Below are 16,498 nucleotides of genomic sequence, written 5' to 3'. Positions count from 1 at the left end.
TTATTGTATCTCACAACCACCTGTTTCTCTTTTAAATATGTTTTGTTTGGTGTAGTGCCTTCCTCCATTTCCCTGCACCATTTCATCAATCTTCTCCAGCAGCTCTTTGACCTGACCTCGATTGTTTCTGTCCTTGTTGTTAAATGAGTGATATCTGCCACCACAGCTGTCTATAAGTGATTTGAGGTCCTTGATTTTTTGGATATACTCATTTAGAGGTTCGTCAATCAGTGCATCCAGCAAATCAGCATGGGTGACAAGAACAATAGTGTGATTTAAAGCATCTTTTTCAAGGTTCTCCTGGAACCATTTAACCGGGTTCTTTTCCACCCTTGCTAATCCTTCAACACCAATCACCAGCAGAAACACATGAGGACCAGGAGCAGACATTTCTAAGCTTTTGTCAATATCAGACTCATTATGATCTTGAATGTGCCTGAATAAGAATGGATCTAACAGTCCTGGAGTGTCTATCATTGAGATGTTCCTGTCATGCACCATTGCTTCTTGTTTCTCACATCTCCTAGTAGATGTCATAAAACTTTCTCTGAACACATTTTTGCCCAGGATGGTGTTTCCTGTTGCACTCTTACCAGCTGTAAGAAAACCCAGCAGCACAATCCTCAGATCTGTAAGGTTAAAGAGATACATGAGATTACTCAGATTTTTAAAATTGCTGGGTCCTCTGCTATAATAACATTAAAACCTATAATGTGCAGTCTGACAAAACATCCCATCTACGTCAGTTTAAATAAGGCTCCCATGTGATTTACAACACATGCAGAACCACAATAACATTTCACAAATATATATATTTTTTTATTTACCTTGTTTTGACAGATTGCTCTGTGCCATTGCTCTCACTTGTGACAATCTCTGAGCCATCTCACTCATCTCAAGACTCATCATGAGTGTCAAGAGTTCATCTGTTTCTCTTTTCTGTTCATGTAAGAATTTCTCTATGTCCTCTTGACTATTGTCATGTCTTATCTCCTCTTGTTTCTTCTTTGGGCTCGTCTCATTGGAATAATGTTGTCCTCCATTGTCTTCAATCAGCTGTTCGATCTTCTTCAGCAGTTCTGTCACCTGAACTTGGTTGTTTCTGTGCTGATTGTTGAACGAGTGAAATCTTCTTCCACAGCTGTCAATCAGTGGCTGTAAATCAGGGCTTTTTCTGATATACAGATCCAATGATTCGTCCTTCAGCAAATCCATGTGAGTGAGCAGAACAAAAGTGTGCCGTACTGCATCTTCTCCAAAGTTCTTCTGAATCCATTTGACTGTGTTTTTCTCCTCTTCTGTGTATTCCCCATTCAGTCTGATGACCAGCAGAAACACATGAGGACCAGGAGCAGATATTTCTAAGCATTTATCGATATCCCGCTTTAGTTCATCCGGAAAGTGCTTGTACATCTGAGCATCTAACAGTCCTGGAGTGTCAATGATTGAGATATTCCTTCCAGAAACTACTGCATCTTGTTTCTCACAGGTTAAAGTATCAGATTGTGCCCCTGCTTGAAATGCATTTCTACACAGGATGGTGTTTGCTGTTGCAGTCTTTCCCACATCAGATTTACCAAGAATCATGATCCTCAAATCTGCTGACATGAGAGACAATATATGTTGTTGTGCCAAACTGCTGAAATGTCAATGTGGAAACATTTGGTATACTCTGGTATACAACCCTTCAAGACTTTAGTAGTCAGGCGCTGATCAGGAATTACACACTTTATATACAAAACGATTATTTTTTTTTTTTTTTAACTCTGAGAACCATGGGACAGAAGATTAACTGAATCAGAACAGATGAGGACTAATGAGTGACTTTGGAAATGAATGAGGGATGACTAAGAACACAGGTAACACGAGAACAAGGAAAACATTGGGAAACCTTTATTTATTAATTCAATTTGAAAATAAATGCTTTTAATTACCGAGTAAATGCCCCCTTTGCCTTTTTGGAATATGAACATGTTAAAAATGTTACCACGAATGGTTCAGTAGTTACCTGGTCTTGATGGATTTTCTCTTTCTAGTTTCCATCTCTGTCTTTCTTTCTCTCTCCAACTTTCCATCTGTCTTCTGAGATTTTCCTGAACAGCAGCTCCGTTTTCTCTCAGATATTTGGTTTTCTTCTTTCTAACATTCTCTCTTTTCCTCTCATTGTCATCTTTTATTCCCTCCTCTTTGCTTCTCATTGTTATGTCCTCCTCTTGATTTATCCCTCCTTTCCGCTTCCATGTCCCACTATCTTCCTGTATTTTCTTCATCTCCATGTGTCCTCTCCTCGCCTGCTCTTGTTTCATTTTCTCTTCCTCTTGTTTGAGTCTCTTTTCTACTTGTTTCATCCTCTCCTCCTCTCTGACTTTCCTCTGATTCTTCAGGTAGATCTCATTACTGTAGTGTTGTCCTCCATTATTATTCACTATTTTATCAATATTGTTCAGGAGCTTTATGATCTGGCTGGAATCACATTCACTTTTGCTGTTTATCACATGACATCTTCCCTCAAAGTAGTTCAGTATTTTCTGTGTTGCTTGACTTTCAATTATTTGATTTAATTCTCTTTTGGATACTTTTTCTCGTCCAATAAACAACACCATTGTGAACAGCAAAGCTTCTTCTCCAAAGTTCTCCTGAACTTGCTCCACGAGGTTCCTCTGCTCCTCTCTGAAGGTCTTCAGGTTGATGACAAGCAGGAACAGGTGAGGACCAGGATAACAGAGGAACATACTCTTCATCATCTCATTCTTCATCTCTTCATCGGTCAGGTGAGTGTTGAAGAATCCTGGCGTGTCGATGATGGAGATGTCTCTGTCTTCTACTCTTCCTGTCTGTTTCTCACTCTCTCTGGTTCTGCTCTCTTTAAATGCCTCTCGACCCAGTACTGCATTTGCGGTTGAACTCTTTCCCGCTCCACAGACTCCCAGCAGCACAATCCTCAGCTCCTGTGAATCATGTTCTTCATCAGACTCTGTGGAACAGGCAGTAGGACTCTTATTAGCTGATGCTTCTCTTGTGACTGATTGTAGTGTTTATGTAACAGTATGTATGCATTTATTTATTCAGTCCAAACCATGAATTATCTAGCTCCATATTTGATTTTGTTTTGTCAAACATTGTCCTGACTGTGACTTTAGAGCCACCTACAGTTAAATCAGTGAAATTCACTGTTGTGACAAAACGGCCATTTGAGAACTGAAACGTTTTATAAACCACATTATTTTGTACTGCTTATGGTGTGTATATGTTAACAAATAATTTATACAGTTTTATTAAAGGGGGGTGAAATGCTATTTCATGCATACTGAGTTTTTTACACTGTTAAAGAGTTGGATTCCCATGCTAAACATGGACAAAGTTTCAAAAATTAAGTTGTGCGTTTGAAGGAGTATTTCTGTTCCAAAAATACTCCTTCCGGTTTGTCACAAGTTTCGGAAAGTTTTTTTCGAGTATGGCTCTGTGTGACGTTAGATGGGGCGGAATTTCCTTATATGGGTCCTGAGGCACTTCTGCCGGAAGAGCGCGCGCTCCCGTATAGCAGAGCAGAGAGAGGCTGTGCACAGACAATCACTCATCACAGCGAGAGCGTCGCGAAATGTCACAAAAGAAGTGTGTTTTTGGTTGCCAGGGCAAGACAACCCTGCACAGATTACCAAAAGAGAAACAGCATTAAGGGACCAGTGGATGGAGTTTATTTTGACAGAGCATCAACGGAGTTGTGCAAGTGTTTGTGTTTGTTCCCTGCATTTCGAAGATGCTTGTTTTACAAACAAGGCCCAGGTTGACGCTGGATTTGCACATCATTTATTTCTTAAGGATAATGTAATCCCAACGAAAAAGGGTCACGATCGTGTGTTGGAACCGCAGGCGGTAAGTAAAACTGCTTCAAATATCTCTGTGTTGTTAACTTAGCTATCGGTGCGTAAGCACATCAAGTAAACAACATGCGATGTTGTTATCAAACTGCACTTTCCACATGTACAGCTTAAAAAAAAAAAAAAAAAAGACGACAAAGTGGAACTTAGTCATTTTCCAAAACCGCTAAGCAAATATATACAGTTTCAGTACATACCACATAGAGAAGCCTTTGCTGATGCTGCTCTTGTTAAATTTCAGCCTCTGGATCTGTGTCACAGCTTCCAGACTCACTCAACACAAAATCCTACTCGCGCTCGTGATTCTTTAGCTCCGCCCACACGTCACGCCTCCAGCGGCTTGTGTTTTTCCGGGAAAAATCGGTACAGACTATCTTTCTCTTATGAATATAATAAAACTAAAGACTTTTTGGAGTTATGAAGGATGCAGTACTACTCTATAGGTACTCAAGATTAACAGGATATTGAGTGAAAACGAGCATTTCACCCCCCCTTTAATGTTCATAGTGTTGCATTGTCATGGCAGAGTTAAAAAAAACCTAATATACTGTTACTTGACAAGCAATTATTACACTAATACCATGTTGATACACATTTTATATATATATATATATATATATATATATATATATATATATATATATATATATATATATATATATATATATATTGTGGCTATAAGTTAAATGTTCTAAATTCAGTTCTATTGTTTATCTGTTTTGTGGTACAACAATATGCCACAAATGGTATCGATCAATTTAAGCTTGACAAAATGTTTTGCCTCAGAAAATAATGCACGGATGCTTCCCCAAAAGAAATTAAAAACAAATTGTGAACACTGATTCTAAATTAACTATGAATGTTTTTTTTTTTTTTTTATTTAAACATGAACTTACTGACCGTTTTGTGCTGATGCCATATTCTGTTTGCCCCCTTTTTTGTGGTCAGTTAATCACTCCTCTTCTCATTGTAGCAGGGAATTTAGCAGTATTTATGAACAGAGAAAAAAAAATATATATATATATAACAGACAAAAGCTGAACATGTAGGTAAATATGTATATTTAAATCAATGTTAGTTACAAATATAACCTTTGTTTATAAAAAAAAGAAAGAAAGAAAGATGTACAACAACAACAAAAACATTTACAAAGCTTAAGTGTAATGTGGTATGGGACATTCTCAGAGACTTACTCTGAAAAAAAAAAGGATAACATTTCATTTCAAATAACAGGGATGTACAAAACACTTGATGATTTTGTTTAATTCATAGTTGCTTATTCTATGTGTGATTTGTGTGTGAAAATATTACCTTGGTCTGCCTCCTGATGTTAAGTTGCTGTTTTCAATACAGGTAACTATGGGCGTCACTTCGCAGGTGCCACAAAGTAGGTCATATAACTGCTTATCTGGCTTGTATTAAACTATTTTAGTGCAGTGCTTGTTCATTTTTTAAAGAAAATGTGAAAAATATTTTAATAAACTTCTGACGCTTACCGCTCTCAGCCTGGAGATTAGCCAGTGTCGACCTGTTTTTGTACAGTCTGTCAACGTGTTCAAATGAAGCACTGGCAAAAAGGACAGCAATTTTATTTTTGATCCAGGCAGGCCGTTCCGTTGCGTCTCTATTTAGCCATGTATCCGCTCAAAATAAATAAATAAAATAAAATGAACTACCTTGAGATGCGCCGCGGGCGACTGCAGCTGTGCACGAGCGCTGGACCAGAGCGCGCGCAGAGAACGTCGCGTTTTTCCTCCTGCTAACAGTCACAACGAACACTCGGACTGAGCATTACAACAATTAGTTCTAGCACCGAAAAACACAAGAAATAATCCCCTGCACAAGATTTAGCTAGCAAACAAAACAGTGGGAATGCAGGATGTCCTACCCGCCGTCCCCACCCTTAAAAACACCTTTTCAGGTAACCAGGACTTGTGTTACACTGTCCGACGGGGAAAGAGAAACTGGAAGGGTTACCTTGATGTTATATAATCATATCCGTGTCACAATAAGCATTGTAAGGTTTGTGGAACTGGACACAATGCTGTAACATTACAATGATATGTACTTTGAATGAATAGGCTGCCACATAATGTACGTGTAATGCAACCGAGTGCAATATATTAAGGCATTATTGTTACATTAGTTATATAAATTGCCATATTTAAAGTGCTAAAATGCACGATAACTGTCTGTTGCAATCTTTAATCAAGAGTGTTAGATAAACTCGATACTGACAACACATTTGCATACACTTCACAAGACACAATGTTTGGGTATTTGCAAACTTATGCATTCAGTTTGGTTCAGGATGAGAAACATAGTTGCATGCCTGGCTCATTTGGTGAGGAGAGGTATGAACATGAAAGTGAAAGTGACCACACAGCAAACAATGGAAGGTGTGTTTGAAGAACATTCAAAATAACATTTGCCTAGTGATTTTTCCTAACCTGCATGCTGGCACGAACAGTGGAACCACAATTTGTGCCCTTTTTTTCCCCCGGGGGGTTATAGTCCTATTAGGGTCAATTTAAAGCTACTGTTTCAACACTAGGTGTCAAGTTTCATTAACGACAATCAATGCATGAAATTCAACTTGCCAATTCCTATCAAAGTCACACTGGATAAATCAGATTTTTTTTATTTTTTAATCTACATACTGGTTTAAATTGCACCAGAAGGTTGACAGGTTTATCAGCATTGATCAAAGGATTAGAGGATGACATTTTTTCGGGAACCCTGTGGGTCACGGGTATCCCACAAGAAAAAAAAATCACTATTCTTCACGTGATTGGGACGGGACAGGAAAAAATGTCATCGGCAGCGGGAGGGACCGAGAATCGTAAAAACATGATACTCAACTTTATACACAAATTTGCGCCTTTATATAAATAAACTATATATTTTAATTGTAAACTCAATTCTAGTTTAATGCTCTCCCTGTTTGTTTTGGTTTGGCTGGTTAAGTGAATGACGTGCTCCACACACCCAAAACAGTTGGTTTCAGAAAAACACTAAGTTGGTTTAAGAGAAACGCGGCTTCCCCGTGTGTTTGATTTTAGTCGCAAAAAATCATAGCCAAAATGTAGTCAGACCTGAAAGCTACGCTTCAACGACTACTGTCCGAAAATTATACATCAATTGTGCTCACTGACATTCCTGGGCGGTCTGGGTAACCAAAACATTTTTACGAGTTGAGAAAGACGGCATGAAAACGCCATACGCTAGCTGCAAGACAGATCATAGACACATTATCAAATACCATGCCGACTCGGGCACGAGTGGTTTTTGCTTTGCAAAGTCAGCTCAAAGCAACGATTTCTTCATTTATGAAGCGTAAGGTCCCAGTGACTGTAAAGTCGAGTTTCACAGACGTGATTGTTCATCTGTGCAGCCAGGATCTAGGACAAGGGTTCATTGAAGTTGTGAAAATGCTCAGTATCGGGGCTAAATATGGAAGCAGCATTGAGATTGAAGATGTGCTACCGAATGCACACACTGTGTCTCGACATGTTGAAGACGAATACGAGAAAGTAAAGAAACAGCTTATGGATGATCTACAACAGGTAGGCCTGGCTACAATGCTTTTTTATGTTTAATGTTTAATGTTTTTTTTGCCATTTTTGGAGCTTACTTTTATGGGATTTTAAACTAAAAGCATATGGTCAAACGGTTATCTGTTAATGTAAGATCCTGTGAAGGCTGAAATAACATTTACATCATACTCTATTCCTTTAGAGCCCAGACTGTGCTGTGACAACTGACCTTTGGACAGAAGAAAGGACAAACACACACTACATAACAGTCACGGTTCATTATATTCTTGGATGGAAATTGTTGGACCTTTCCTGGATACAAGGGAGATCATAAGTGTCAAAACCCATGATAATATCATAAGGACTGTGGAGTCCATCCTTCAGGTATCTTTTAACCCCAGTCTCCTGTTACATAAATTTGTAGTACATATACTTAACTGAGTTATACTCTTTTTATTGGCTTGTCCAAGTAATATGGTACTATTCTATTAAGTGTCTCTTGTTAATTGTTCTGAGTAGCTCAAGCTTTAACAATAATTTACTTACTAAGAAATCATTATGCTCTGTGATTTGTAGTTTGGAATAATCCTTTATGTTTATGCTGTATTTTTTTTTTTTTTTAACCTAACATATAGTAGTTCTTAAGCAACGATATTGTTGTAGTGACCGACAATGGTTCAAATGTGGTGGCAGCTTTAAAAGATTACACTGGACTGTCCTGTGCAGGCCATAACATTAACCTGATTCTTAAATACACATTTGTCCATTTGGATGTAGAGATCCCACTGCACAGCCCAGTCATCAACCTGTTTCAGGGTGTGAAGACTCTGGTTACACACTTCAAACCAGCAGGGGAAGATATTACACAGTCTTGCCATGTGAAATGTCAATGTGGAAACATTTGGTATACTTTGGTATGCAACCCTTCAAGACTTTAGTTGTCAGGCGCTGATCAGGAATTACACACTTTATATGCAAAACGATTATTTAAACTAGGAGAACCATGGGACAGAAGATTAACTGAATCAGAACAGATGAGGACTAATGAATGAGTGACTTTTGGAAATGCCATCTGGTGGTCAAAGAGTGCAAAAAAAAAAAAAAACATATATGGCCACCAGGTGGTATTGTGAGCAAATGAAGCCTCCAAAAATGAATCCTTTTGTCAGCCACTTCGCTGAAAAGCTTAAAGCCTCATGAGGCTTTATCTCGCCATCGCTACCTCTCACATATGGTATTCCATTCATCCACATTCCTTGGGTGGGTTTAAACAGAGAATGAAATAGAAACCCCAAAACCACAGGACTCCACCAGGCAAGGGCAACACCATGGACAATGTAATGTATAGGAAATTAGTCAAGTGCTCACTACATCCCTGGCACTGATTGTATCACTTTTATTGTGATACAATCATGTTAATCTTTAACCAGCGGTGAGGGACACAGCTAAACCTATGAGTTCCTCCTATTCTCCAGCAGAGGGGGTTATAGTAGCAATATTCATCCCATCACAATAACACGAGTGAGTCACAAAGCCTGTAACACATTAAAATCCCTAGTTTTAAAAGAACACTGCTCAGTTCTTCTATGTCCACACTACAGAGAACTGAAAGCAGTGATGAACCTGAGATTAAAAACTGGTTGAGCATCACTGATGAACAGCTGCTGATAACAAGCAGAAGAACTGAAGAAAAGAGAAACACAAGAACTACTACAACTGACTTCAGACACAGCCTTAGATGAAATCAACTGAAATATAAGACGACATTCAATGTCCTGAGATCTGACAACCCCACAAACAGCATCACCAGCTCCACTTATTAATAACCAGACTGACTTCGTTTCTATTAGACATCTACAGAAGATCTTATTGAGAATTCACAGAGGTTGCTTAAACTACGAAAAACACTATTTTCAATTAGACATCAACATCTAAACATCTTAGATGTTGATGTTTTATAAAAAAAAAATAATAATAATAGTTTTGTTTGTGATAGTTAGTGATAAAAGTGTCTGTTTGGTTAGAATTCTGTTATTTTGCTGATTAAAATCATTTAAAGAAGTTCAGTTCCATTTGCATAAAAAAATAACTCCACTCCACTGTGGAGTGTTCCTGTTTGTCTTTTTACTTTACAGCAGAAAAACAACACAACTGACAGTTTTATCTAATCACACCTGAGGGTGTTTTCCAGAAAGTAAGGTTCATTTACGATTACATATACCCTGAACTCTCAGATGAGTAACGCAAACCTTGCTTACTCAGGTTATGTCGTGTATGTCTCGCAGGGTGAGTGCTCTAATTTTTTTCTTCTTCTTTTGCAATCTCACTTAAAAACGTCTATCCTCAAGTACTTAAAATTTTGAAACACTGGAATAATTACAGAAACGGAAATAGGATCAAATCTAGAACTGAGGGGAAGTAGACATGACTTAATCCAATTACATTTACATTTATCTGACACTTTTATCAATTTACAATTGCTATATAGATGTCATACACCTCTTGAGCAACTAGGGGTTAAGTGTCTTGCTCAGGGACACATGGTGTCTCACAGTGGATTTGAACCCAGGTCTCTCACACCAAAGGCATGTGTCTTGTCCACTGCACCAACACAACCTACTATTAATTAATCAATAAATTAATAAATAATTAAAATTAAATAATCAATTAATTTTAAATCCTGAGAGAAATCCAAAATGGTCGTATAAATTAAAAACATGGGGAAAAGAATGTGACAGTTTCTCCAAAAACAATACAACAAAAGAAAGTATATTATCAGCGAATAAATAAATATGATGATGAGTTTTCCTTATGGGAGAAATAGTTTCAGATCATCAGACCGCTTGAGCTAAGGGTTCCAAGGTAGGGCAAATAACAGAGGAGAAAGTGGGCAACCCTGATGAGTACCTTGATTTATAAAGAATTGGTTAGAGCAGATAGAACCTGTGAGAACAGAGGTTTCTGGATTGGCGTACAGAACTTTTATCATGTTTATGAAACTCAGTCCTAGACCCAGATGCTGTAGAACCGCCCCGTTTTATTCTAGTTGGTCGAAAGCTTTCATTGCATCTAGAGATAATACTGTACAAGGGGAGGATGAACAATTAGTTCCCTATCTGTCGGTCACTACGAGTTATGTCGAACAACATATGGGGTCTCACTTGGGAGGCCAATCATCTGTGAGTTTAAGAGAAAACACCAATGAAAATTGGCTAGTGGATTTAACATACCTGAGCCACTCCCTGTGCCAACGGGTATAAATAGGGCGACAGGTGCATCCACTAATTAGATTTTTGCTTCGGAGCCGAGTGATTGATTTCCTAAAAGAGCAAATCACGGACATTTCACGTCTTTTTAAAGATGCCGTTTTGTCAGCGTCCTTTTGGATGCGGTCGTTTCCTTTTCTCTGACAACGGCCACGAGCATTGTCTTCTGTGTCTGGGTAACAAATGCACGAGGGTAGAACCAACCCAAGGTTGATGCAGGAGCTGTGCACGGTGACTGACCTCACCCTTCCAGGTGACGGAAGTCACAACGCAGTCCATTGGGAAGGCGAAGTCCACCCTAGTGATCCAGTAGTGCCGTTTCTGGTTCAGCCTTGTCTGTATGAAAGACGCTGACAAAGTACACTCTCTCGATGCTCCCATCTCCCAGGCTGTCCTGTGTGACGATGCTGTCAGGGGCTGTGCCCAGCATTTCATGACAGAACAACAGCAGATTGAGGCCATACAGCACATCTCACCCCGACGTGATCCTCCGGTTGCCACCATTCCGTCACGGGCAGTGCCTCAGCCTGCTCGTCGCCATGGGCGACCCCCTGCATCCTCCACACCAGCTCCGCCCGGTGCTAAGAGTTCTTCGAGGCTGGCGCGTCGAGCCCCGCGCAGGAGAGCGGCGCCCCTGTGTCACTTTTGGCTGCGAAGTCCTCTAGGAAGACGACTAAGCAGCCCTGACACAGGCAACTCGGAGATGTGGGAGATTGCTCTTCAGGAGCTGGCGGAGACATCGCGACTCCTTCCCTCTGAGGAGAATCCAAAGTTATTGTTTCTTCTGTTCTTCTGCACCCACTTTTTCATAAAAGAGCAATTTCCCTTTCCTCCACCACTTCAGCACTGGTTGCACTCCCGAGTCCTGAGATGGGCACGGCGCCGTGGTACACATCGTGGTACACCAACCTGGTCGGAACTTGCCTTTCTATGGGCCAGCGTGCCCTTAAAACAAGTGTCCCAGCATGTTTTTGTCACAACAGATGCCTCCAACATGGGCAGGGGTGCAACATGCAATGGGCAGGCAGCTTCAGGGTCCTGGACAGGACCTCAACTGCTTTGGTAAATCAACTGTCTGGAGTTGCTGGGAGTGCATCTAGCCTTACAGCGGTTTCAGCCGCTGTTGCTAGACAGACATGTGTTGGTCCGCATGGACAACACTGTGGCTGTTTTGTACAGGGCGGTCTATGATCAGGTCAAATGTCTCAACTCGCCCGCCATCTGCTCCTCTGGAGTCAGAAGCAGCTTAAGTCGCTGCATGCTATCCACATCCCGGGGGAGCTCAATCGTGCAGCTGATGCACTCACACGACAGCTCACCTTTCCCGGGGAATGGCGACATCCCTAGATGGTCCAGCTGATCTGGAGTCGATTCGGGGAAGCCCAGGTTGATCTGTCCGCTTCCCACGAGTCCTCCCACTGCCAGCTGTACTATTCCCTGTCTCAGCCCCTCCTGGGCATGGATGCATTGGCACACAGCTGGGCTCGGGGCTCTAAGCAAGAATACATTTCCCCCAGTGAGCCTGCTCACACAGATGCTGTGCAAGGTCAGGGAGGACGAGGAACAGGTCCTGTTGGTTGCGCCTTACTGGCCCAACCGGACCTGGTTTTCAGAACTCATGCTCCTCGTGACAGCCCCTCACTGGCAAATCCCCCTGGGGAGGGACCTCCTCTCTGAGGGCCTTGGCAATAGCGTCCAGATCTTTGGAACCTCCACGTGTGGCTTCTGGACGGGACGCGGCAGATCTAAGTGATCTGCCACCAGCGGTCTATCACTCAGGCTAGAGCCCCCTCTACGAGGCTGGCCTTTGCTCTCAAGTGGAGTCAGATTTGGTGTTCTTCTCACCGAGAAGACCCCCAGAGATCCTCCTAGGACACCCCTGATTCCCTCCTGGGACCTCTATTGTCCTGGCAGGACTTCAGGCCATAAAAGTTAGACCCGACAGGACCTGAGCCCGACAAGTACATTTTGATTGACAGCTTTTTAAAAGCCCAAACCCGTTTACAGCCTGACATTATTCAAATGAGCGCACACACACAGCTCTTTTGCCTTTTGTCAAGAATGACTCATTTATACATGTTTTACATAATTTATTCATAACTAACGTAGACTAGGCCACTGCACTCACTGATGGTGCGTCATATTCATTCATTATTCTCATTATAAAAATGGTCAAAACGTTTCCACACCTCAGACTTTGCTATAGTTAATGGTGCAACCAAATCGTATTCGCCAGAGGCAAGCCTCCGTTACACCTACTCAGCATCCATTTTAGCATTTTTCTCATGCTAATCGAAACATTAGTTTGGGTGTGATGCTCAAACAGCTTGCAGAATAGAAAAACCAACATGATAAAGAATCAGTATAAAAAAAAATAATAATTATTAGATATTTATCATATTGCCCATCCCTAGCTGAGGCAGAACAAACCCATACAGACTCCAAAACCCATAAAATAATAATATTTGCCTATGACAAGCACAACTACTAATAATAAAAAAAAAAAAAATGAGTGAATTTTCTGAGAAACCGTTGATTGACTCTAGTTAGATTCTGAAGCTGTGATTCCAGTTCAACTATATTTTTATGTCTGTTTTTCTGAAGGAAAGAGGAATATGAAATTTAGTTATTCCTTATAAATTCTTTAACTGCATTCCAAAGTGTTTCGGCTCATCCACTGAGCCTTGGTTAATTTAAATAACTCAGCAAAATTATTTCTGAATTGACTGCAAAAGTTTTCATTTTCTAACAATTTAGGGTTAAATCGCCATCTAGTCGCATGAGACGGTCAAGGGATCAAAGATAATCTGCACAGATTTCCATCATGATCAGACAAAGATTAGGACCGGATATCGGCATCACAGACAGCTGAAGATAAAGTATATGAAAATATAGTCAATTCGTGAATAGGATTTATGAGTAGCAGAAAAGAAAGTGAAAGACTTAACAGAAGGATTTAATAAATGCCAACTAACCACCAATGAAGATGAGGTTACACATTGTCTAAGTTTGTCAGAACAGAAGGCTTTTTGGAGTGTGATTCCTTTGGTCCAGATCTATCTAGAATATGCAACATTACAAAACCCGTGTCTATATCTAATACAATTTCAAAATATGACAATTTTAAGAGATAGGTAGACAAAACAGAGAAAAAAAGTAGAGTCAGGAGTACAAGGGGCATAAACTAAAAGAAATACAATATTTATATTCTCCACTTTTGTTTTTATGTGTTATTCTACCATCTGAATCATAACCTTTATCTAAAATAGTAATATTTTAGTAAAAGTCTTCCGCACCAGTATTAGGACTCATCCGAACATGAACGAGATACCACTTCATAAAACGTATTATTACATCCTGCTCTTTCAAATGGGATTCTTGAACTAACACTATATCAATCTTTCTACTTCGCAAAAAAATCAAGAAAACCTGTAGGGCTGGCTGGGCTATTTAGGCCATTAATATTGCAACTTAGAATATTAAGGTCAGTCATAAGTGTAAAACAGAATTACTGCATAATAAAACAAAATACACATTTAAAAAAAAAAAACAGTGTAACGCCACGCCAGCAGAGGGAGCCCTCTCCCGAGTACTGACTGTGTTCCGCTCCCTCTGCTTCACCTGTACTTCCTGTTTGTGATATATATAAGCATGGCCGCAACCACTATCCGGTTGCGAAGTATTGCTAGCCTGTCTGCCTTACCGAGCGTTTTTCCCATTGCCATAGTTTGCCTTCTTGTGTATGATCTTTGCCTGGTTTCCTCGTCTCTGCCTTTGGATTTGCCCACTGCCTTGTTGTTTGGATTGGACTGCCTATCTGTGTATAATTCTCTGCCTTCTACGATTACGATTCTCTGCCTACTGTTTGGATTTGTCTGCTGTGGATGTTATTAAACTGCAAATGGATTCTAACGCCGCCTCCGCGTCATTACAACCAGTTAAGTCTACCATCAAACCACCCCCCACTCCCACCCTTCCCGTATGATAATTAAATTAAATAAATGATTCAATGTTCTTTGGACAATATATTGCCTTTATAATAAATAATTGTTTTAAGTTTTATGAATCCCTTTTATCTCCTTCAAATTAATGCTTTCCCTTTGGGGAAAAAAATAATAATGATAATATTTATGATTGATATTAAACAAAAGTGCAAGATTTGAACAAACCATGATATAATGTATATTAATGTAACTGTGTTAACAGCACAACTTTAATCATTTATTTAAGTGAGATTGCATTAATAGTGGAAGTAGTAGTGGTGAAGTAGTGGTGTAGTAGTGAATGTCTTAGCAATTGAGTTACGATTTCGTTGAAACTTGCAGTGATCTTGATCAGGTTGCTTGAATCTCTCTTGCATACTGGTTTTATTGCTTGCAGTGAAGTGATAGGATTGCATGCAATTCTAGCTTCCTTGTTAAGAAATTCAATGAAGTATTTGAAATCAGGGAACCTTATATTCATGTTGGAATTTAGTGACTCCTCTATTTCAACGTGAACTCAACCATTCTGGCAATTTAGCTGATATCCTTTGATTTTCAACACAGTCATTCAGAGCTTGTAAACCTTGAACATAAGGCATGGCTGATTCAATGCTGCTCAAAAAATCTACAAATTCCTGAAGGTCTTTGCTATCCTTGGTAGCAATTTTGTGCCATGACTGTATTTTGGCGCGGTATGACTTGCCAACTACAAATGGATGGCCAAACCTGTCTCCAAGTATGTTCCAGGCAGCCGTGTAAGCTGCTTCTGTTCCAACCAGAAAGTGTCCTTCAATAGCTTTCTTGGCTGGACCACTTACATACTTGCGTAGAAAGAAGAGCTTTTCTTGGGCTGGTAAGTTCTTGCGAACAACTGAAAAGACAGTTTCCAACTTCATAGGTTCCCTGAAAAAAAAGCAGGTTCTGGAATTGGAATCCTATTGGCTGTAATAGCTTCAGTAAGTGCCTTCACAAGGTCATTGGAGGCTTCATTGGGTGAAGCTAATGCATCTGACTGAGATACATGAGCTTGAATGACTGGAAAACTTTTAGGAGAATAAGAGTGTTGTTTTGGTTGAGAGAGATAGTCTTGTTTTGGTTGAAGAGGAACAGAACACATTTTTCCTTCATCCTCTTCAATGCTCTCAGTGTAGCCTTGCTTGTGCTGCATTATGTCTTTTTAATTCTTCCAATCGTCCTACTTCCTTTTTCTTCTCTTCCAACTTTATTTTTCTGACATTACTTTGTAAGATAAATTGGGCCCTTTTTCTTGCATTCTCCGCTTCCATGTCCCTTTCTTGAGCTTCTCTCTCGGCCGCCAACCTTTTATCCTCTGCCTCAAGTTTCCTGATTTCCTCTTCATATTGATGCTGTGAGTTGATTATTTTAATCACCTCATGTGTAGCTGCTACTTCAGCCGCTGCTTCTTGTCTTTTCTGCAAGGAATCATGGGAAGACTGACTGGACATCTTAGAAACAGACTTTGACTTAGTCGAAGTTGCAGAGATGATGCTGGACACAGTGGCTTCAAACACTGAATCTGAAACAGGCCAGGGTATGTCCTCAGGATCTCCACAAAGAAAACGTTTCGCCTTTTCATTTGCTGTGCTAGTAACATTAATGGTGCTCACAACCTCAGAAATCAAATCTGCATCATCATTGTTCTTCATGGCTCTTTTCAACCCATTGATGTGATACTTCCATATTCTACCCTTACGAAAAATAACCATGGTTTTATTATAGTAAAACTGTAGTAACCCATGGTTTCTTGGCATATTGACTGCCATTTGTAAAACCACAGATTTACTACAAATACCATGGTTAAACTATGGTTAATA

The 16,498-nt window shown here is 40.0% G+C and overlaps 2 protein-coding genes across 2 annotated transcripts; both read right to left on the bottom strand.

The window, feature by feature from the left end:
- On the bottom strand, window positions 1-1,608 carry LOC128026277 (GTPase IMAP family member 8-like). The gene is made up of 2 exons (XM_052613656.1): window positions 828-1,608; window positions 1-629 (listed from the first exon to the last, which is right to left on the bottom strand). Exons 1-2 carry the CDS (start codon window positions 1,606-1,608, stop codon window positions 1-3), a joined length of 1,410 nt encoding a protein of 469 aa, XP_052469616.1.
- Window positions 1,609-1,997: 389 nt separating this feature from the next.
- On the bottom strand, window positions 1,998-16,129 carry LOC128025608 (GTPase IMAP family member 7-like). The gene is made up of 4 exons (XM_052612417.1): window positions 15,984-16,129; window positions 12,323-12,517; window positions 12,000-12,172; window positions 1,998-2,974 (listed from the first exon to the last, which is right to left on the bottom strand). The coding sequence occupies exons 1-4, from the start codon at window positions 16,127-16,129 to the stop codon at window positions 1,998-2,000; spliced, it is 1,491 nt and encodes a 496-aa protein (XP_052468377.1).
- Between the last annotated feature and the right edge of the window lie 369 nt (window positions 16,130-16,498).

The sequence above is a fragment of the Carassius gibelio genome, chromosome A1 (genome assembly GCF_023724105.1).
Source record: "Carassius gibelio isolate Cgi1373 ecotype wild population from Czech Republic chromosome A1, carGib1.2-hapl.c, whole genome shotgun sequence".
Lineage (NCBI taxonomy): Eukaryota > Metazoa > Chordata > Actinopteri > Cypriniformes > Cyprinidae > Carassius > Carassius gibelio.
This window is presented reverse-complemented; position numbering and strand designations above follow the sequence as displayed.